Source organism: Amphiura filiformis, chromosome 8 (assembly GCF_039555335.1).
Source record: "Amphiura filiformis chromosome 8, Afil_fr2py, whole genome shotgun sequence".
In the NCBI taxonomy this organism is placed as follows: Eukaryota; Metazoa; Echinodermata; class Ophiuroidea; order Amphilepidida; family Amphiuridae; genus Amphiura; species Amphiura filiformis.
In genome coordinates this window covers 53,373,281-53,397,074 of record NC_092635.1, presented here as the reverse complement: position 1 = coordinate 53,397,074, position 23,794 = coordinate 53,373,281, and the positions used below count along the sequence as shown (strand labels likewise).

At 36.5% G+C, this 23,794-nt stretch overlaps 1 protein-coding gene across 1 annotated transcript; it reads left to right on the top strand.

The window, feature by feature from the left end:
* On the top strand, positions 1-22,933 carry LOC140158308 (COP9 signalosome complex subunit 2). The gene is made up of 12 exons (XM_072181411.1): positions 1-80; positions 9,892-10,005; positions 12,642-12,719; positions 13,004-13,057; positions 13,783-13,944; positions 14,365-14,442; positions 15,463-15,637; positions 18,314-18,492; positions 19,949-20,099; positions 20,513-20,595; positions 21,689-21,747; positions 22,611-22,933. The coding sequence occupies exons 1-12, from the start codon at positions 27-29 to the stop codon at positions 22,753-22,755; spliced, it is 1,332 nt and encodes a 443-aa protein (XP_072037512.1). The 5' UTR covers positions 1-26; the 3' UTR covers positions 22,756-22,933.
* Positions 22,934-23,794: the final 861 nt, after the last annotated feature.

Sequence of the window (23,794 nt, the reverse complement as noted above, 5' to 3'; positions counted from 1 at the left end):
TCAGTCAAAAGCGGGCGCTTTTCAAAATGTCGGACGCCGATGATGATTTTATGATCGATGAAGAGGAAGATTATGACCTTGTAAGTACATAATTTGAAGTTACTTTCTTGAAATTATATTTCTGGTGAATTCCTTAACTATTAGTGTGTACGGTTGACAACATTTGTTGTGATTTGTGTGCTGGGATAATTAGAAAACAGGGTATGACTTTATCGGTAACTGTACACATGTTGTGTACCACATGATTTAGCACTCATGCACTGCACTGTCATGACCGACACCTCAATGCCTCAGAGTCACTGTACAAGTATTTGTCATCATGATAGGTGATATGTGTGCAGGATCATCATAATTCATATGGTTTTGCTCGAGAAGTCTAGTCCAAGTTTGCTCACCGATAGCTTCCCATTTGTTGACTTCACATGCTAGACTAGTCCGAATAATCAGAACTAGATTTAGAACAAAATATTAATTTCTGACATGATCCTGTTCTGGGTCTGAACTGTTTCTATTCGAAATCTTGATGGCAAAGTGGACAAAAGAAGCACATGGTCCTACTTCACAGTTTTTTAATCCCCTATTCATGTTGCGTGAATCACTCTATTGTGGACCTTCCTTTATTTGGACAAGCGGAACAGTTAATTTGACAGACCTTTTGTCTACCTCTCTTTTTGTAAACAAACGAGGAGGTCGAAATGATGAAATCGTCCTCCTCGCCGAATTGGAAAGTCAGCGTAATAGTACGGCACTGAGGCTAGACTAAAGTAAAGAAGCTAGAGCAGAGAGTCTAAAGAAATCAATCAAGTATTGAAGTAGTATCGATAAATCGATGAAGCATGACACCATGTCAGTGTGTCTGTCTGCAAAATGATGGCGATGGAAGTCCGAAAAGACAACTCTTAGTACGGTACTTCGAATTTGCACACAATAGTTACGGTACCGTACTCGTTTAAAGCTACATTTGAAGCTATAATTTTTTGGTAGACAAACCAGCATTGACATTTTTTGCAAATTGCAATACTGCTGTCCCGGGACTGCTGTCTGTGAATTTTGAGACACCAAAGAGATAGACTTTTCCAGAGTCCAGACACAAAAGAAAGCACCGTTTTGACCGATTTGTGTGTGGTCGCATGTCATAAGTTGGGTATGCTAAAAGGGTGGAGGGATTACACTTTTCTAAAAATTGCGATACAAATTATTAAGGCCGGTGTCGACAGGTCCTCTGTCGGAATTATGTCGACAAAGTGAATTATGTCAACATATCGACAGAACTTTGTCCATGGCGACATAGTGCTCAGGCAATGGCCCAGTAAAACTTCGTCAGGCAAGCTCATTTTCACTCAAAATATTGGCCATTTCCAATGTATTTTCAACAAAATACAATGCCAAATCTTATCTTTTACCTACTATTTCGCCAACTTTTCTTGTTATTTGCCTTCAGGGGTCATACTTTTGACAGTATTTTGCCTTGTTTTCCGGTGTAAATTGTACACTTTATCGCTATGTGGTCGCTATGAAAACGGCCATCTTGTTTTTTGCTGAAATTGACCTTTTCGGTAAATCCCATAAGCCTTTGCGAGTACACCTAAGAACTCGTCATTCTGCGTCACGCCGCTCCGCTCCTTTATCGAACATCGTTACTGCGCATTGCAAGTCAGCGTGACGTCAAATGACGAGTTCTCAGGTGTACTCGCAAAGGGTTATGGGATTTACCGAAAAGGTGAATTGCCGCTGGTGTTTCTAGATATTTTTAGGTTAAAATTTTTAAAATATTCCTAAAATCATGAAAAAAAAAGTCCTGGTATTTTTTTTTTTTTTTAAGTGTATGTCGACACACTGTCGACGTCAAGATACGAAATATGTCGACATGTCGACATCAAAAAACGGTGCCGACGCCGGCCAAATTATATTGGCTTTCCGTAACCCCATATCCTACAGCAGTGGTTGCTACCTCATTTTAAGCCTAATATTATACTCTTTCAGTCTACTGAAGCATATAATTATAAATTATTCAGTAAAAAAATCACATCAGTTGAAATAAAAAATGCCAGGGGTGGAGGAGCAGGCGGATGTGGAGCAGGCGGATGCGGGAGTGTGCAATAGGGCATCATGTGAAAATTCACATGTCAGCATGTCAAAACTACTGGTTACTTTTGCAAATCTAGGGAGGGTATGATGTATTGACAGCTTTGAATGTTGAATTTGTACAACTAAAACAATTACTGACTACTTGAGGGAGCAAGCTGTTTAAAATATTCAACAAGAACAGCGTGAAAGTAAGTTATAGTTGTATGAGAAATATAGGCGCGATTATGAAATCCCACAACGCACAAATCAGACGTAGCGCCGATAAGCCACCCGAAAAAGAGTGTAATTGTAGAAAAAGGACAGTTGTCCTCTCAGTGGAAAGTGCTTATCTCAAGCTATAGTTTACAAAGCCACAGTAAACTCAGACAATGAATCAAAGCAATATATTGGATTAGCAGGCGGTACATTTAAGGAAAGGTACAACAACCACACTAAGTCTTTTTCGCTAGAAAAATACAAAAAGGAGACAGAACTATCGAAATATGTTTGGGGGCTTAAACACAAAGATGAAAAGTTCAACATCAGTTGGGATATAGTTCAAAAATCCAACACCAAAATGAGAAAATCAGGAATTTGTAACCTTTGTTTAGAAGAAAAAATGGCAATCTTAAACTCAAAAATGAGCAATCCAAGAATCTCGCTCAACAAAAGAAGTGAGCTGATAAGCAAATGTCGTCATAGCCGTGTTAAGAAAAAGTAATGTTTCATATGGTATGTTTAGGCCTATTCATTTTCTCCATAACCTATGTCACCACCTACCGTTGTCTAAGCGTCATACTCGCGCCAGGTGTGTTTTTCGACACAGCGTGCACGCGTTGCTAGGTTACGGAGTTTTTGGAAAGGCCTTTGATAATCGTGTTTTTCATTTTTAATTTATTCACCTGAAGATCGCTTTGGCGTGAAACACAGTGTTGTGAAATGTATTAATATCTGTGTCTATATTTTTTAAAATAGCTCTACCATTTATTGGTATCGAGCACTGTATAGCTGTCTGTGATACTTTTACTTCTTAATACAATTATTTTAAATAGTTCATTTGAAGCATTAATGTTTTGAGAACATATCCTCCAAATCTGATGACATTCTTGCATAAAATAAAAATTTTACAGTCATTTTTGTAATTGAGGTCCGATTTGAGAAAAATGCATTTTAAAATTGAGATTTACATAGACGCCTGTGTATTAATTAATTAGTAATTAAGCATTTTCTCAAAAATTAAGCAGGTGTTAAGGTTAAAAATGGTGTTAATTATTAGAGATTGTCAATATATACAACATATCAAAGAATACATTTTTTGCCATTTTTTACCATGTAATGGAAATTGTACCCAACTTATGACCGTGTAAACTCTATAGATGGCTACTTTGTGTGTAGGCCTACTCTATGCCTGATGGGTGATTAGGCTCATTAGCACTTGGCACTCGAGACGAGTTAAACAATTAGTTAATGAGATTTTTTGTTACAAATCATATTTCAATCATTTAGTTTTATAAATGTGAATAACTCACGCAAAACCCAGAACAAGTCGCCAGACATGTTTTTGAGTTTAGACCTTTAAAAAAATTAAATTTTGTAATTCTCAATTTCATGGTATGTGACTGTGGGCAGAGTCTTAGCCAGAAATCAGAAACTACTCATGAATCCAATCTATACCAAAATTTGATCCTCAAATATAAAACAACTTGTCTATTACCCATGGAAGGGAACTGGGTTCAAAGAAGTCCTGATTTAGCCTTTCACTTTGAATTAGTCCCAAGTTCATATACGGTACCCTTAAAATCATCTGTTTTAAAGCTATCACATCTGTAAAATCCATTTTCTTAAAGACGGGCAGACGTATGGCTGGCTAAGACCTTGACTGTGGGTGTGGGACTAAGTGGACTTTCAAATCCTTGAATTTGAATGTACTGTACTTATTAAAAAGAGGTTTATTTAAAGGAGGATTTTGTGATCCTAGGCTAGCAGTAGCATCCTCTTTTTATGACATTTTTCAGTAGATATCCACGAAAAAAAGCTTATTCCCAAAATTTCAGTTGATTCTGATTTTGCGTTTGCAAGTTATGCATGATTACCGTATTTAGTCAAATAAACGCCTGGGCGTTACATTTTCAAGCGGGGCGTTTATTCAAGGTCAATTTTAGAACGATAATTCCTGTTAAAATCATTAGGTAAACTTAAAACTCACGCTAAAATGACGAACTATGAACTAGAAACACTGACTTCTGGTTCACTTCTGGGTTTCCAATCCAAAAAGTGATGCTATTATCGACCATGTGTGCAACTTGGTAAGCTTACTACACAAGATAGCATGGAAATATCGGCATTTTTGAAACATGTCTCTTGGTTGAAAAAAAAAGTGGTGGGGGCGTTTATTTGAGGGGGGGACTATTTGACTGAAATACGGTATGTGTATTACATTGCTCCATAGGCCACTGTTGTAATTTCGTTCTGGTATACCAGAACGAAATTCAAATTTGGCGATATTTTTGCTAAACAAATTAATCTGCAAGAAATATTTGGGACATAAACATTATGTAGCCAGAGGTATCCAGTGGTGTAAAAATCTCAACTTTTTTTGGGGAAAGTGGGGGGATGAGGCTGTGGATCACGAAATGCCCTTTTAATCAATTTACTTTAAAACAGTTGAACAATGATAATGCAGGTGTAAGATAGGAAACTAATTGGCCCATTAGTCAGAATAGCAATTTGGCAAAAATATCAAGGTATCATTTACAAAACTATCCATATATATCTTGAGAAGTATAACCGGTAAATGCGGTAATGCTATCAGCGTTAGCCATAGCCAGTATCATGGAACAAAATTATACTCAATTTTGATCACTTTTGCTACACAATTTTGGAAATGTGTACATGTAGCAATCTTATGAAGTTTACGAATGTAACAATTTAATCAAGTAGTGCAGGCTGATAATGCTATGCATAAAAAACGCTGAATGTTATATAATTTTGGTATCATTTCAGAGCTTATTATCTAGTGCTTTTAAAAACAAAAATTTAGTGAAATATCCAAAATGTGACTTGTTCACAAATGTGTATCCATATCAAAACGATGCACTTGTCGGCTGCTACATGTGTCTCATTTCACAAAATAGCTAGAAACAAATACCAGACTCATATTAAGTGTAAGTCACTTCAAATCATTCCCAAGTCAAATTGTATTAGAAATGTTCACTGTATTCCTAAACCATGTGACTTGGGATGATTTGAAGTGACCTCCACTTCGAAGATGAGTCTGGTTTTTATTCATAACTATTATGTGAAATGAGACACATGTAGCAGCCGACAAGTGCATCGTTTTGATATGGATGTACACATTATTAATGTGTTCTTGATTGCAATACATGGGAATGTTGAGACCCCAAGAGTAATCTTTTCCAGAAAAAGGCATCATTTTAACTAAATTATTTGTGTGTAAACTCTATGGCTGCTCCCCCACCGAGACGTGACCGAGTCCACCCTTGACTACTTGGACATTTAAAGGGCCAACTTTTTTTATTGTCATCCAAATGAAATGTTTTTGTTTGTTTGTTTGTTTAAAAAAGAAGACAGTATTAGCAATAAAATGATTCAGGCAATAGGTTTAATACTTCCAGCTTAATTGATGTCTTCAGGAACACAAAAAATCAAAATATATAGCTATTCCACCTAAAAAAAAGTGGGTTATGGTGATTCCATCAAATACCTGGTCCAGGCATACTTATTCCACTTTATTTGATGTACCCCCCGGTACCAATTCGCAACATATGACCATGTATGCACTTGCATTGCTTAATATGGTATCATGCTTGATTGATTTCTGCTAGATTTCATGCCTTGAGCCTTGAATGTGAACCTCTAGAGGTGAGCAAATTCGAAGCTTAACTTCTTGAGCAAGTTTGGAAGTATAAACACAGCAGATGGCGATCTGATCACGACGAGCGATCGCATCCAAAATGTTGTTGAAGTTGCACAAGTTCAAGCCAACTCAATTTTTGACTTTCAAAATAGACAAATTTGTCATGAGATAGTAAAGTCACTATAGAATGTGGCTTGGGGCAAATTGCTATTGAATTACAGATCTTTTTGCAGCACCGAATGGAGTTTAAATTTATGCATACATTGCATTTTTTTTGTCAATCTTAGTTTGTTTGTACAAATTATTATTTTGTTTAATTAATTTGTTAATTTTGAACACTTTTGCGGAGAATGAGACTGAAAAATATTATGTGAAACAGTCTACAGATAACTCTATATTGCTGATGTTTGTGATGTTGCTGATGCTGGCTACAACTGCAGTTTGCTTTAGATGTTAGTTCAAGAGGTCTTATCACAAAAGACTCACCTTAACCCCATAAGAACTACCTGCCGATTGGTCAAAAAGAATTTATAATTATCACAAATCAATTACAAAGAGTACATACCACCAAGTCGCAGACAGGCAAGGTCCTCCATCCATGCCATTGCACACCAAAGATGGCAAGACCAAATACAATCATCTCAGTCAACGGCTGTCCACTGGAGATTTTCACTGCCAAATACAACAGGTGCCGCGGCTGCCCTGAACACGCTACCCAGACGAACACAAATTGCTATCAACTCACTGAGAGTTAAAGCCAATTCCAGCAGAATGGTCTTTGATAAGAACAAAACCTGCGCCTACTTCGACCAAGACATAACATGCCAATGCATTCACGATCTCACCGAATGTCCCAGAACAAGTAAACTTCGACAGAATCTCCTTGAACACTTAAAACCAGCAAACCATGTCTCGGATAAACAACATCTAGCAATCAACATACTAAGTTCACAAACCCTAAGACAATATCAGGAACTAAAAAACTACTCCATTTACAAACCATGTCCACAACAGTAAATTAATATTATTAACATTTAGCAATCCAGGGGTCAAGCAAAAGCAATGACCCAGCTCCGCATAAGGAGCAAACCAAACACACACACACACACACACACAAAGAGTACAGGAAAACATCTTTTTCCCATCTTTCAGGCGAGACATGAAAGCGATCGTATGTGGGCAATTCCACGGTAACGGAATTACAATTCAGAGAAATTTTGGCCCCAGTTTTAAATGCTGTGGCTTAGTATTATGGTCAAACTGATTATGAAAACTTTTATCTGGTCAGATAATACCTCTGCTATCATATAGAAATAAAAATTTGGAAACTTCCTGCATGTGGAAAGATCCAAGACCCAAAGAGTACTGGTAGCGGAATTACGGCACAAATTTGGGTCTTATTTTTCCTTGACTTTCAAAAGAATTTCTATGAAATCTATCAGGTATTGGCCTTAGGTTGGTTTTGATTTTTATTACCTATGGTGTCAACTATAGCCTGGCATGAATTGTTTCGGCTATATTTTATGGATATTCCAGTACTAGACATTTTCCCAAAAAAGGCAGCGGTAACGGAATTACGAAAAATGGTAACGGAATTACGTCTCTGAAATATACCACAATAAATAACATTTCTTAAACATCAGATTGTCAGAAATGGCTTTGTTAACACTTCAGAAGTTCCCAACTTTAATATCGACCATAATACAAGTCACCTGTATTTCAAATTTGGTCATGTGACTTCTGTAGATACGATAAAAACTATATCAATAATGGAAAATACAATATTTCACATATAATTTGTACCCTGAAATGTAATTAACCACTTTCATTGAATTCCTTGACCTCAAAAACATAGAAAACAGCACCAAAATCAGTAGAATAGGACATAGAATAAAAAGTTACATAGACATTCGACGCGAAATGGTAATTGTCAGACCCCCCCACAGACCCCCCTCTCCAAATTGTTTTTTGGGCTGCATCAACTCATTTTTTGGCCAATTTCAATGAAAATGGTGTCAAAATGCTCAGGAGATCATACTACAACAAATAAGCTGGAGCCCTATAGAATTTAAAACATCACCTTTTTTTTACCCCTATACAGCCCATCCATAATTGATTTACTAAATTTGTTGATTTAGAAAACAACATACAATTTCAAAGTAATTATGGTGAGTGGTGACCATATGCAAGTCAATCTTTGTTTGTATGGTGTCAACTAAACCCTGGAAGGATTTTGTTGGGTTACATTTTTATGGATACTTCCATGGTCGACCTTTTTCCCCAAAAAAAGGCAGCGGTAGCGAATTACGAAAATGGTAGCGGAATTACATTTTCAGACATTTACCTGGAAAAATGGAAATTTTTTAAACATTTTAAACATCAGATCATTAGAAATGGATGTGTTAACACTTCAAATGTTACCAACTTTAATATCAACCATAATACAAATCCTCTTTTAAATCCTGTTTGTCAAATTAAAAACTATTAGGGGGATATACCTCCTAAAAATTGCTTATTTGTAAAACGATATGACACTGTTTTTTTAAATAAAATGGTGTATGATGCCAATATGCAAGTCAGTTGTTGTTTGCATGGTGTCAATTATATCCTGGCAGGATTTTAGGGGGTTATGTGTTCATGGGTACTCCATACACAACCTTATAGTTCTAATAATAGGCAACAGTAACGGAATTACAAAAATGAAAATGGAGTTACATCCTTGTAAGTTTACCTGGAAAAATCCCAATTCTTGAACATCAGATTATCAGATATGGTTGTTTTAACACTTCAATGCTAATATCAACCAAAATAGAAGTCACCTGTATGGTAAACTGAAAACTATTGGGAAGATATACCTACTAACAAATTTTGTTTATGTGGGAAAACAATATAAAATTTCATGGTAATTAATGGGAGTGGGCGACATTCATGTGTAATTGTAAGTCAATCTTTGTTTTTATGGTCACTGGTTTCAAACTCTGTAGTCCTGGCTCAGTTTATGGGATAAAGCATCCTATAAATCCTTTACTTGATCGAACTGTAGCCTCCGGCAATCAGGTTGTAATTATGTAATTCCGTTACCAATGTAATTCCGTTACCAATGTTTTAATAGGAATACATTGAACTATTTCAGAAATTGGTGTTTTAGGCTTTAAGTAGACTGATAAAGGAAGAGAATTTACAATTACAGAATAATTCAGCAAGAAATAAGCTCATGAGGAAAACTTCTTTCATATTTTGGTACCGGAATTACAACAAAAAATGGGCAGATTTGGAAATTCTCTCCTGCAAATACCATAACCACTTGTACAAAGTGCTTTACCAAATAAGATCCCAGGGTTTAAACATGTAAAAGTAGAAAGTATACATAAGAATAAGTTTTTGATTCAAGGATTTATTGAATTTTGTAAAATTTAGCCAAGGGTCCTTAAGTCAAGCCAAAAAAATGTTCAAATTTCAAATCGGATTTTTAGGAAAACCACTAAAGTTATTCCAAAACGGTTTTCAGTTCCTTGCAATTTATGAATTTGTCCACACAGGAAATGTAATTTCATAGAGGTTTGATAAACTTTAAATTTTGCTGTTTTTGCCATCTCTCATACGGAATTGCCCATGTATAGATATTCTCCAAGAGCAAAAAAAACCCCAAAACCATCCCATATCCATAAATCTGTTATGTTAGGAGCATTTAATGTTGTTTTCTAGACTCAAACAATTCTTGATACAATTATATACATGAAGATCAATATACCACAAACCCATCAACTGTACATGGTAGTCCCCTCTCCCTCCCCCACCATCTGGATGCTATTAAAAATAAAAATCTTGTCCTCGGTATTGGTTTTATCTTAGAAGGTGTATCAGTTTGTGTATTTGTTTATTTTCTAAGTCAAAAGTAGGCATATGTATGATGTAATCATGGCTTCTTGATTTCTCCCCTCCCTCAGGAATACTCCGAAGACAGCAACTCCGAGCCTGATGTAGATCTTGAGAATCAATATTACAACTCCAAGGCTCTCAAAGAAGATGATCCTAGAAAGGCATTGGAAAGTTTCCAAAGGGTAAGTCTAAACATTTTTCTGTGGCGATACATGATTGTCTGATAGATATTTTTTATCCAAACCATCCATCGGAAGTGTGACATTTGATTTCATAAAATTCCTACGGAATTTAGAGAATATACACCAGGCACAAAAAGAAACTTGTCAGTTATATTCATCCTTGCTGTTCAATAACTTGATAATTTTGGATTATTCTGAAATATACAGTTTGTTTTAAATTGGACTTTGTTTTCTCATTTGACACCCTGTTCGTGAAAAACGAACAAGAATTGACCAAGATATGTGCCTCCAAAGCCTCAAACCCCCAAATCAAAAGTTGCATTTTCAACGATTTTCAATGGGAACGCATCGTTGTATTGCACACAAGCACCACGGGCCAATCAATAAAGCACACAGTGTAACATGCACAATTGAATCGTTAAAATTGCAACTTTTCATTTTGGGGTTTGAGAGTTTGGGCGCATATCTTGGTCAATTCTTGATCAATATTCACGAACAGGGTGTCAAATGAGAAAGAAAAGTACAATTAACAAAATGTATATTTCAGAATAATCCAAAATTATCAAGTTATTGAACAGCAAGGATGAATAACTGACGAGTTTCTTTTTGGGCCTGGTGTACATCATGGCTACCATATATATTGTAATTTTGTCGAGCGACGCTCACATTTATACAATGAAATACAAGCTTATAATCTTCAATTATTTCCGGTGAAATACGCACAAATAGCATTGAATTTGTAGTTTGTATGTAAATTTTTACAGGCCTGTACTGTAGTCTGTTTGTCAGCTGTTGCATCTTGAAAAATGCCCAGATTTTCCTGTGATTTGACAATGGGTGACTATACTGGAATTGTGGTCTGCATTTATGGGCATTCCTGAGATGCGTATGATCTCCTCTTGAGCGCGCAGACGGCATCGCATCATGAGCGCCCTACACGCACACAGCGTCATGCCATGACCGATTGATCGTCCTACATGTACAATGCACATGCACCATAATACGCTGTAATGAACTTACGAGAAATGCGCTCACTTCATGATCATTTCCCGGATGTGGATCCGAGTGCTGTGTAGACACTTTCTATTATGAAGTACATTCCGGGATATCACAGTGAAGCTCATCGATGCAGAGCAAGCTCTCATATGGAGTTGCCCAATATTTACTAAATTTGTGCTAAAAGGGGGTCACTGAAAGTGCAGTGCTTCAACACTAAACAGGCATTATTTAGAAATTCCATTGGTGCATGAAAGGGAGAGTGAGTATAGAATTGCCATAAATATTTTAAAGGATAAAAGCCAGGAGTGGTTTGTCTGAGATGTATAATATCAGAGATGCCAATCTTCCGATTTAAATCGGAATTCCGATTTTTTTGCATTTTTCCAACAAAAATCAGATTTTCTAAAAAAAAAAAACAATTTCAAAAATATTTTTGGCCAAAAAAGCAAGTTATAGACCCTAAATTACTTGTTATTCAAGGTTGGAAACCATAGAAATACTGCTATTTCAACAAAAAAAGTGCCAATTTTATTTTACAAAGTTGGATAAAGTTGTACATTTTGATTACTTTTGCTTCTATTGAACAGTCAGGAACACATTGAATTAATATACATTGCTAGCTGTTCAGTAGAAGTAAAAGTAATTAAAATGTACAACTTTATCCAACTTTGTAAAATAAAATGGGCAATTTTTTTTTTGTTTGAAGTAGCAGTATTTCTATGGTTTCCAACATTAAATAACAAGTAATTTAGGGCATATAACTTGCTTTTTTGGCAAAAAATATTTTTTTTGAAAATTTAACAAAAAAATAGGGGGGGGGGTCAAAAATTTGATGAATCATTGTTTTTATATTACGCATTATATATGTGATGCGATCAAGTAAAATCAGTCGGAACTCGGAAATATAAAATTTTCATTTTCTTATAGGATAGTAAAAAGCATTGACAAATCTGGATTTTGCAGAGAACACCATTGAAATTGAACAACCAGTTCCAAAGATATGAGCAATTAAAGTGTCTCCAAAACAAGAGAAAACAAAAGGAAATATTTCCTTTGTATGGCTATATCTCAAAATCAATATTGCCGAGTTCCGACTGATTTTGCTTGATCGCATCACATATATCCATTTCAGCCATGTAGGCCATGTTATTAGGCCAAAAAATACTTTGGAAAATGGTCTCTCATGTACAAAAGTATAGGAAACTGAACATTTAAAACCACTTTTTTGGGATGAAGGAAGCATTTTTTTTTTTTTTTGGGCTTAGGTACCTAATTTGCATATTTTATGGTATAATTTTGAGAAAACAAGCCTTGAAGAATATTACATGTATAATAGATAGTCTTCAATACTGCTATCTAGGCTTGTTTTCTCAAAATAACCTTATTTTTAATCCATTTGAATGTAATTTTACCCTCAGAAATGGTGTCTCCTGCAGTGTAAAATGTGTAGAAACCCTCTGTTTGGGGGGGCTTCGCCCCCCTTCCACCGGGCTTTGCCCCTGGACCCCACCAGGGGCCCTTAAGCGGACCCCGGCCGTGGGCGAGACTTGTCGCTTTGCTCCCTCACGTCGCAATTTTCAGATTTTTTTTCATAACCCATTGGCATCTCTGTAATATAATTACGTTTTTGTTTTCAGGTACTTGACCTGGAGGAGGAGAAAGGGGACTGGGGTTTTAAGGCTCTGAAACAGATGATCAAAATAAATTTCAAACTGGTAAGTGTCCAAGCTGTGATTCTTTCCACTGCTTCTTTACATCTTTCACAGTGTGTGTGATTAAGGTGTTAACATTATCTTTGTGTGTGAGTGATGTGGGTAGTTGCCATCAAACGAGTGTGGTAGTATGTTCTCACATCTATAACCATGATCTCCACCATTCTCCGGTTTGCCAAGCTGTTTGTACGCTATTCTATATCAATCCACGATGTTATGAGTCCCGCTTGAGAGCTAATCAGAGTATAGTGCTCATGTTAAATATTTTTCAATACCTTTCTTTACAGGGAAATTATGAAGAAATGATGAGGAGATACAAACAATTACTAACATACATCAAGGTAAGTGAAGTTGGAATTCCTTGAATTTAACTGCTAATTTGTTGCTTCCAAAATGTACTTATAATTAGAAAGTAAACATTAAACCTGTCAATTTTGAATTAGAGGGGCTTATGTTGAATATGTTCATTTCCTGGATGTGCTCATTCCATTATTTACTACAAAGTTTCAGATTCAGACCTTCATTCAAGAAAGTGATTTTGAAAGTAAAATGTTAAATATGTCCACTTGTTGATTTGCTTGACTGACCAGGAAAGGTTACATATTGATTTTTGAAAAGAGGTCAATGTTAACAAATTAAAAGTTTTCTTTTAATGATATATGTGACCATCCTCCACAACTGAGCCCAGATGTCGCCAGTGCCACTATTGAGATATGCTCCATTGAACTTAACAATAAACAATAGGAAACAAAGGATTTATTGACTGTTTTATTGATTTTTCACTACTTAAATGTCAAGTACTATAGACATGATATACATCATTTTAAAGCTAATTTCAAGCAGAATATTTTGGTTGAATATCTCAAAAATGATGATTGTCGACTTCAGGGCTCAGTTGTGCTGGATGGTCACATATATAATCCAGTACCCCTGTGAATTGCAACTTCTCAGTTTTCTACATGTAACCGTTTTTGGAACACTCTTTTTATTGGGGGGTATCTGTTTTGATGAATAGTCACATATTATAAATCCCACTATTTAATTTCTGTTTATTTATTTTTTGTAGAGTGCAGTGACAAGGAATTATTCAGAAAAATCCATCAATAGCATCTTAGATTATATATCCACATCAAAGAACATGACGTTACTTCAAGAATTTTACGAAACCACACTAATGGCGCTGAAGGATGCAAAGAACGACAGACTTTGGTTTAAAACTAATACAAAAGTAAGTAGATAGTGTCTTTACGGATATCCTGTTTTATTCACCATGTCACCGAACGAGTGATGGCTGATACATCTCGTGCATGTGCAATATTGAATCATCGACGCATAAACTGTGTGTATATCGCTATTTGTCTTGCGTCTTATTTATACGTCCCAGCTGGGTGAAGATCAATAACGATTGGAGAGCGAATACCCGCATTAAGTATGAAATAAAAATTTTCTTTGTTTTGCCTTATTTGTTGGCTCAAAATTAAAAGGGGACAATGTGATTAGTGAAACTAACATTTTTTGGAAAACAAATGAGAATCTTTTCTTTATGGCAATCGCACATTAATGCTTTTAAGGTGATTTTGAGTCATTGGTACTTTCTTATGTAAAACCTGATTAGAATACTAATAGAATATTCTTGTTTCCTCTTTAGCTTGGCAAATTGTACTTTGATAGGGAAGAATACAACAAATTAGCAAAGATTTTGAAGCAGCTTCATCAATCATGTAAGGTAAGAATCAGTAGTGCAATAGACAGGAGAATGACTAGCCGTGTGCATAATGCAATGGGATATCCACAATATTGGATTGTCATCCATGTTACTCTTGACTTTTTAGCAACGGCCTGATGATCATCATAAAGCGTTTCAAGTTACCGCAAGGTGGTGTATGTACAACTTGGAATGTGTAATAATGGTTATTGGTCTTGCACACAGGTGGCAATCAAGCACTTCAAATGTAAGTTTGCCATATCTGATTATCCGTGCATGGGGCAGTGTTGCATTGTTGATTAGTTTCATTTGCACACTTTTTATACTCTGGCACAGCGGTCTAATATTTCGACTTATAATCATGAGGTAGCTCGAGGTCGTAAATTTGAGTCCCCACATCATCGATGTATTGCAAACTTAAGTTAGGCAAGGCTCTCCACCACTATCGCCTCTCCCCCCGGGGTGGGCACTCAAATTTAGAAGTGACTGGTATGTGCCTACCGGCATTACGAAGTAGGGGCCTATCGGGTACAAAACATTATTTTAAAAAAGGGGGGTCATTGGGTGCAAGCAAAATGAAAAGGGGGGTCATTGGGTATAAGATTTTGAATAAAGGGGTCATTGGGTATAAGATTTCAAAAAAGGGGTCATCGGGTAGATAATTTTGAAAAAATGGAGCAAAATTCTTGTTCTTGTTCCAAATTTTCAAGTACAAATTTGTTGAAATAAGAGAATTTGGAAAATGTTGGCATTATTTTGTGGCATTTTGATGATGCTATTCTAGAAAAAAAGGGCTCTCCCCACCCAGGTTTGCAAATGGATACCGGCTGTATTCAAAGCTGGGAAGATAACAGACTCCCTGTGGAGGAGGTATAGAGATCCCCTGCAGCAACATCATATGGCGGAATCTGGACCAATCACTTCCAAATAGAGATGGGCACTCCGGCCTGTGAACACAGATTCATCCCTGTTACCTTTACTTTTTAATATTCTATGGATGTACTTATTAATTATGTTATGTTGTTGGATTTCCTCTTTCAGACTTCAGATGGGTCAGACGATTTAAAGAAAGGAACGCAACTATTAGAGATTTATGCCTTAGAGATTCAGATGTACACCGCACAGAAAAACAACAAGAAACTAAAGGCCCTGTATGAACAGTCACTACAAATTAAGTCAGCTATCCCTCACCCTGTTATTATGGGAGTTATAAGAGGTATGTTTTGGTTTTGTAATGGAGAAGTAGGAAGAGGGATGAAAGGAGTGGGGGGAAGTAGTAAGAAGCTATAGTCCCTGTATGAACAGTCACTACAAATTAAGTCGGCTATCCCTCACCCTGTTATTATGGGAGTTATAAGAGGTATGTTTTGGTTTTGAACTTAAGTGAAAAGTAGGAAGAGGGATGAAGGAGTGGGGGGAAGTAGTAAGAAGCTATAGTCCCTGTATGAACAGTCACTACAAATTAAGTCAGCTATCCCTCACCCTGTTATTATGGGAGTTATAAGAGGTATGTTTTGGTTTTGTAATGGAGAAGTAGGAAGAGGGATGAAAGGAGTGGGGGGAAGTAGTAAGAAGCTATAGTCCCTGTATGAACAGTCACTACAAATTAAGTCAGCTATCCCTCACCCTGTTATTATGGGAGTTATAAGAGGTATGTTTTGGTTTTGTAATGGAGAAGTAGGAAGAGGGATGAAAGGAGTGGGGGGAAGTAGTAAGAAGCTATAGTCCCTGTTTGAACAGTCACTACAAATTAAGTCAGCTATCCCTCACCCTGTTATTATGGGAGTTATAAGAGGTATGTTTTGGTTTTGTAATGGAGAAGTAGGAAGAGGGATGAAAGGAGTGGGGGGAAGTAGTAAGAAGCTATAGTCCCTGTATGAACAGTCACTACAAATTAAGGTGGTACGAAAGGCAAAATCAAGTTGCTCTGATTGAGATTAAAATAGACTTGTTGCAGAGAGATATGCAAAATAATCTTAATTCCAAAATTTGAGCCAAATCGGGCAAACGGTTTTTGAGATATTGCTGTTGAAAGATTCTTTGTATTCTATTGTTTTTGCCAATATATTGATGAAGTTAATGAGGAAAATTGGCAAAATGTGCTCATTAATATTAATTTTGCCAATATTTTACCTTTAAAATTTTGACCTGAAACTTTGCCAATGTGTCTCTATGACCTAAACCTTTAACATGTGATTTTCCGCTATCTAATTTGCATATTTGCATAATTAATTAGGTTTAAGTATAATGCTAATTAATTATGCAAATATGCAAATTAGATGGGCGGAAAATCACATGTTAATGTTTTAGGCCATAGAAACACATTGGCAAAGTTTCATGTCAAAATCATATAAAATAAAAGTAGTATGAAGGTTTATTCATAAGATATTGGTATAATATTGGCAAACATGAATATTCATGAGCACATTATGCCAATTTTCCTCATTAACTTCATCAATATATTGGCAAAAAACAATAGAATACAAAGAAACTAAAACGTGTATATCTTGACAACCGTATGTCCGATTTCCTTCAAACAAAAAACTATTTTGCTCAGTGTATTTAGCTTAACTTATTCAATCTATTCAAATGGTTCTAAATTCAGTTTCTGTTTTCCAGAAACATCGTTTCGAACCCCCTTAAGGTTGGTCTGAACCCTGGAATTATGGAAACTTTCGGACCTCATAACTGCTAAATTATTAGTCTAAAGAATATAAAAGTATACATTTTTAGAATGGAAATGACTTGATAAATTCATCTGTGAGGTCCAATTTGGGCCAAAATGCTCATTTTGGAGAAAATCCCAAAAAACAGGTTTTTTGGACCAAAATTTTTCGTAACAAAAAAATTGTTTGGCCAAAAATTTTTTTCATTATTTTTAAAAACTAGATAAAAATATCTGGGACCCGTATTTTTATTTTTTTAAATTTTGACCAACTTCACCAAAATTATTTGAAATTTGGGCGAAAATCAGGCTTTTTATGATTTTTTTGAAAATTTTGCATTTTTTGACCATTTTTGGTGCAAATTTCTCAAAGTTGGTAGAAAAAAAAAAAAATAAAAATACAGGTCCTAGATATTTTATCTAGTTTTTAAAATAATTACAAAAATTTTTTGGCCAAATAATTTTTTTTTGTTACGCTATGCTAAAAAATTTGGGCCAAAAAACCTGTTTTTGGGATTTTCTCCAAAATGAGCATTTTGGCCCAAATCGACCTCACAGATGAATTCATCAAGTCATTTCCATTCTAAAAATGTATACTTTTATATTCTTTAGACTAATAATTTAGCAGTTATGAGGTCCGAAAGTTTCCATAATTCCAGGGTTCAGACCAACCTTAAGTCAGCTATCCCTCACCCTGTTATTATGGGAGTTATAAGAGTTATGTTTTGGTTTTGTAATGGAGAAGTAGGAAGAGGTAGGAAGAGGGATGAAAGGAGTGGGGGGAAGTAGGGACGAAGGGTCTCTACAAATTCTTTCTGCTTTACCTCGCCCTGGCATTATGGAAGAGATGTTTGTTGGTTTTGTAATTTGGATGGGCAGAAGCATGGCTAGTGGTCAGGATTCCTAAGCCATCAGGCTTAAGCCCAATTCGTCCTATATATCAGTGCTTACAATTTCACATCATACATCACCTAGAAAGATAAGTCAATGGAATGGATATGGACATTAATAGGGCTAGCCTACTGGGTTTGGAAGCCTGACCACTAGCCATGCTTCGAGAGAACCGACCCTTAGTGGCTTGCAAGTGGGGTTCATGTGGATTAACCTCCAACCTGCTCTTTTGATTTTTTAAATGTTATGAATTTATGTAATTGTCTTACGTTAATTCTGTACTGTTCAAGTGGGATAGACTGTATTTTTTTGTTTTCCTTTTTACTTTCCTAACAGAGTGTGGGGGCAAAATGCACCTCAGGGAATGTGAATATGAAAAGGCACACACAGATTTCTTTGAAGCCTTCAAGAATTACGACGAATCTGGTAGTCCCCGCCGTACAACGTGTCTCAAGTATCTGGTGTTAGCAAATATGTTGATGAAGTCAGATATTAATCCATTTGAATCACAGGAGGTAAGATTTTGTAGAGTTTGTTTATGTTTACTTGTTTGTTTGTCAGGTAGTCCCCGTTATAACATATTTCAGTATCTATCATTATGTCATCGGCTTGTTTTGTTTTTATGTACTTTTCAAACATCGAAGTAACGCCCCGAAAATTCAAAATAGCTCGGACCGAAAGCGGATCAAATTGATATTTTTTTCAAAATTTTCGGATCAGGGCATATGTCATTGGGTTAAGCCGGATTGGGGTTCTTTCATTCAGTTCAAGTCGGGATCAGATAAAAATAAGCGGTGGGGTGTTTCTTCATTCACAGTCAAATTTCACCTCAGATATGTGTGATATTATAAATCCATAATTGTTATGAATATGGGTTATTGCATACATGTAGGTCATCCTTAGATTTCATTTTAACATTGATCTGATCCGATTTGAAACTTCGGATTGGATTTGGAAGAGCTAGAACAGATCCGGATGAGGTTAATAGAAGTTCAGATCGGCCTGTCTGGTGTGCAAAAAAAAAAAATCGGTCCGAATCGGGCGTGTTTGTTCCAAATTTTTCGGGTCGGGTGGTATTATTTTGGGAATGCCCATAATCGGGGTGAAAAAATCTTGCCATGCGAAGTACACAAACAAAATTGAACATCCATTTGAATCAGTGGTGGTAAGATTTGTAGTGTTTATTTGTTTGTTTGATTGATCTTTTGTTCTTTTATGTTTGAATCGGCTGTTCATGACATGACCACATTGTTACAGTCCAACTTACCTTATCCAGACTTCTTTTATTCCGATCTCTCAGGTAATCTTGACAAAAAAAAGACATGTTTTTAATCCTTTGAGAGCTTGATTTCATGCACTAAAGCATTTACAGAGACAAAACTATGTGGCATTACAGCTCAGATACCATCTTTCAGTGTTATTACCCCATTTCAATGTTAGCATTTTAGACATTCAATGCAGACTTGCATATGAATTCACTTATCCCAATTTTTCACTTATCCTGGTAATACTTTGTCCCATCATGACCTGGATAAGAGAGGTTGGACTGAAAGTTGACTGCTAAGGTTAATCAAAGGTAACCTTTTTGTGCTCCAAACGACCTTAGCAGTTTTTTTGTGCTCTAAACACAGTCAATATTACAAATATTATCCATTCTGTATAGAACAGATCAATATGTGTAAGTGCAAGAAAGAAATACTTAGTTTTTCAAATTGCATATGCTAATTATAGTTGAAATCCATACACCCCCTCTGGAAGGCATGACCTTAATCACCCACACAGTGGGTTCATTCGATCATGTCTTCCAGGGGGGTAAGGATTTCAACTGGAATAGCCCAATATCAATATGACAGAGAACTCACAAGATGTTTAACACATGATTCGATGGCCTTTGAAGTCTGAATTCAAAACTTAATTTTAATCCAAATATTGAGGTAATAATATGGTTTTTTTTTGTTTACACATAATCAGGCTAAGCCATACAAGAACGACCCCGAGATTTTAGCAATGACAAATTTGGTGAGTGCCTACCAAAACAACGACATCAACGAGTTTGAGAAGATATTGAAAACAAATAGACGGAACATAATGGACGATTTGTTCATCAGGGAACACATTGAAGGTAAGATGCCATCTGGTACTCTTTATTGGAATGAATGTCGATAAATTGGTGCAGCTTAAAATCTCTTGGAGGACTGGAAGATGGGTGGATGTAGTGGTTGATGAAATTGCCTCTTATCACTTCAGCCTGAGCCCTATTCTGCAAGTGCCATGAATGAGTATGGTTGCATATTTATGGCCATACTCGCAGGTCATAGTCTGAGCACTGTGAAGTCTTCCTCATGCATTTTAAAATCTGACCGCTTCCTCTTGTCTCCAAATTCAGCATTTGGCCCACCGTAGAGCAATTGTTTTAACACAAAATGTTTTAAATGCTGCGCTTGAGTAACCATACAGTCAAGTTTGACAATATTTTTTGTATTTGTGTTAAGTTGTTTCTCTTTCTGACTGTATTTTCTTTGTAATTCTTTTCAGATTTGTTACGAAACATCAGAACACAAGTTCTTATAAAGCTCATCAAACCGTACACAAGAATTCATATTCCATTCATTTCAAGAGTAAGTATACTTTTTTTTTTGTGTATGAATTTTGGACAGAACTATTATAAACAAAAAATGAATCTCATGAATTAATCTGCAATATAGTTGATTAGCAACTTGTTTGTAACTTCCAAATGACAGGGTATGGCATCTTTCTATTTTGACAAGTCATAAGCCTTTACTATAAACATTAACCCTAACGGCCTACGGGCTTTTCGGCGATGGGAAGGGAAAGAAGGAAGGAATAAAGAGAGAAAAGAAAGAAAGAAGTTGTTTGTTGTGGGTGGGATTCGAACCCGAGACCCCTCGCATGCCAAGCACACAGTCGGCGACACCTTGCCACGGGTCTTGGGCTTCGCTGGCCAGCGAAACCGTGCCTATATATCACTTAGGGCGATTGCGTCATCACACCATGTGGGATGCACGCACGAACAGCGCATATATCAAGTAGTATTTTGTAGTACACGGTACGGTTAGGGTTAAGGAATTCACAAATTAGACATTTATATCATTAAATCAAACATTTTCGGAACACAAAGATTATTGCAATATACTACAAGTACAACAGAATTAATTGATCAAGTTGACACATTGCGAATTTGAAGTTCATTGTCAAACAAAAAGAGAAGATTGGGGTGGTTACCATATCTAAATTTGCTAATACAAAGCTTGGCAATCACAATCACATAGTTATCAAGCAAGTTGTTGTCTTTGCTGTGTGGACCATGTTCACCAAACATGACATTTTTAACATTGAGAGAAATATTTTGCTGAATATTCAAATAAAGATATCACTGTTTTGACTCTGTCCCAAATGTGATTGATTTTTTTTTGCAATAGTAGAAGATATGATCAATAACAGTATCAGTTTCACACATATTCGAATTTTCTTTGCCCATTTTATACAACATTGTTTTTGTGGGGTATATGTTATGAAGAATCTTCTAATGTGTATGCCATCTGGATCACGGAAGACTTCCAGACTCCAGATGTGATATGATGACATCCACTGTGACAGAAAGCCAAAAAATGTCTAAAAACAAAAATGACCAATTGTCTGAAAAAATTGCATTAATTCTTGTAATAATGTATTGTGTTGTTTCTTTCATAGGAGTTAAACATAGATGTAGCTGAAGTAGAAAGTCTCCTGGTGCAATGCATCCTAGATAAGTAAGTTGAGCAAATAATCGTTGTTAGGCTGGAAAACCTCCTGTGCCATTGGCCCCTGAAGATGTTTAAAGCAAAACCTATGTAAGCTCTTGGCAGTTTTGTTTTAAACATGTTCGAAAGCCAAAGTACATACGAGGGTTTTTTTTCTGTCCAATGACAATATATTAAAGGGACAAGCAGTGGTTTTGCTGTCCAAAATGGGCTATTTCAATTAAAATCCATACACCCCTTATGGAAGACATGACAAGGGGTAGTCTTTAGTGAGCGGCCCTTTTCAGAGCCATCAGTAGGCAAGGGGCGGCCTACATGTCTCATTCTTAGGTACTTTGTCCTGAAGAAGTCGGAGCTACTCCTGACGAAAGATTGACAGTTCTAAACTTGTCCGATGGCAAACCCACTAAAAAACTTACTAATTGTTATGAACTCCAATCGCAAAAGCCTATCCCAAACTTTGAACATTAAGCAGTTGGGCTATCCAAAATTGAGGTTTGGTTCCTTGGACTATAAGCTGTTCCAACTGTAGTGACACCTCATGCATGTTTGCTTTGGTAGGATTGGGCCTGTGTCCACTGTTCAATTTAAAATGCTATTCCTATTTCAATACATCCAAAAGTCCAGGGAAATTAATGAGGTGTTACTGGAGCTGGAATAGATAATAGCCTCATCTGAATTTTGAGAAGTGAAGTTCATGAGATGTAATAAAAGTCGTATAAACCAGGTGAATTGGCTAATAAACTTGCATCATATTCATAAATCTCAATACACTTTCACATCAACATACTACTGTCTGTGACTTTGCTGCATACATCAACATGCTTTATTGTGATGCTAATGTCTGCCTTTGTTATATTTTACCATTTCAGTACAATATGTGGTCGTATAGACCAGGTGAATCAACTACTAGAGTTACACCATAAATCCCAAGACACTGCACGCTACCAGGCACTAGACAGGTGGACGGCCCAGCTGGCCTCACTACAACAGACAGTGGGCAACAAGATGGCCTGATGTTGACCACCACTATTAGTTCTCTCTAGTCTCACTGTAAACCTCTTAGGACATTCAATAGGACATTAAGTGTGGGTAAATGTGTAAGGAGTGATATGATCACACTTTGAGTGCATACGTATACACCATTGTGTAGACAGACCTGTTGTGTGGATCATACTACAGGCATTATGTAAATCCTTCAGCTGTTGAGGGTCGAATCCGACATGCACATACACGAGTGACTGGAGGGTGATTATGACACCAAGGCAATTTGTCCTTGAGCAGGCAGTAGCAGCACTAAAGGGAAGGGCTGGGAGAATTTGCCCTCAACCCATCTTGGGCTTTTTCCCTGACTTGTCAATTTATGAAATTTGACAAATTACAACTTTTTGTCCAAAAGCATCCAATTGTAGAAGAAAAAACATTTTGGAATCCCCTAAAAATTGTTTCCCCCCAACAAACAATCCTGGTACCGCCACTGTCTGCAGACACATCCTAATTTCTTAATAATGAGGCTTAGTTGGGGTGTGTGTGTGGGAGTACTATGTGTTTTTCATGCACACAGAGCGGGTGCTGTAGATCTGGATTCAAATGGGATGATGCATGGTATTAAAGAAGAGGAAGAAGATCCAGTGGATCTGGACTTGCTGATGTCATGGGCTGAATATAGCAACTGTCCTGTGTGCATGAGAACCCTGTAGCACTCGGCATCCATTTCTTATGTAAACCTTTTAATATGTGCATGTCTTGTGTTGTGGTATGCATACCTTGTCACACAGGCATAATGACCAACGCATCAATGATCTTTTAAAGGATTGTAACGATTCCTATATCACTTAAGCCTGGAAGAGTGGGGAGAAGATCCCACTTCAGGTGAACATGAGGACAGGCATGCGATTTGTTGCAATTATATGCGTAACCGTTTCAGTTTCATTACAACATGTTTATTTTTGTAACATGTGGCTCATGTTTGCTGCTGAATCAGACATAATGTCCTAAGATGGTTTACTCTGATCGTAGTCTAACACTGGCCCTTTCACTACGGACCACAATAGCC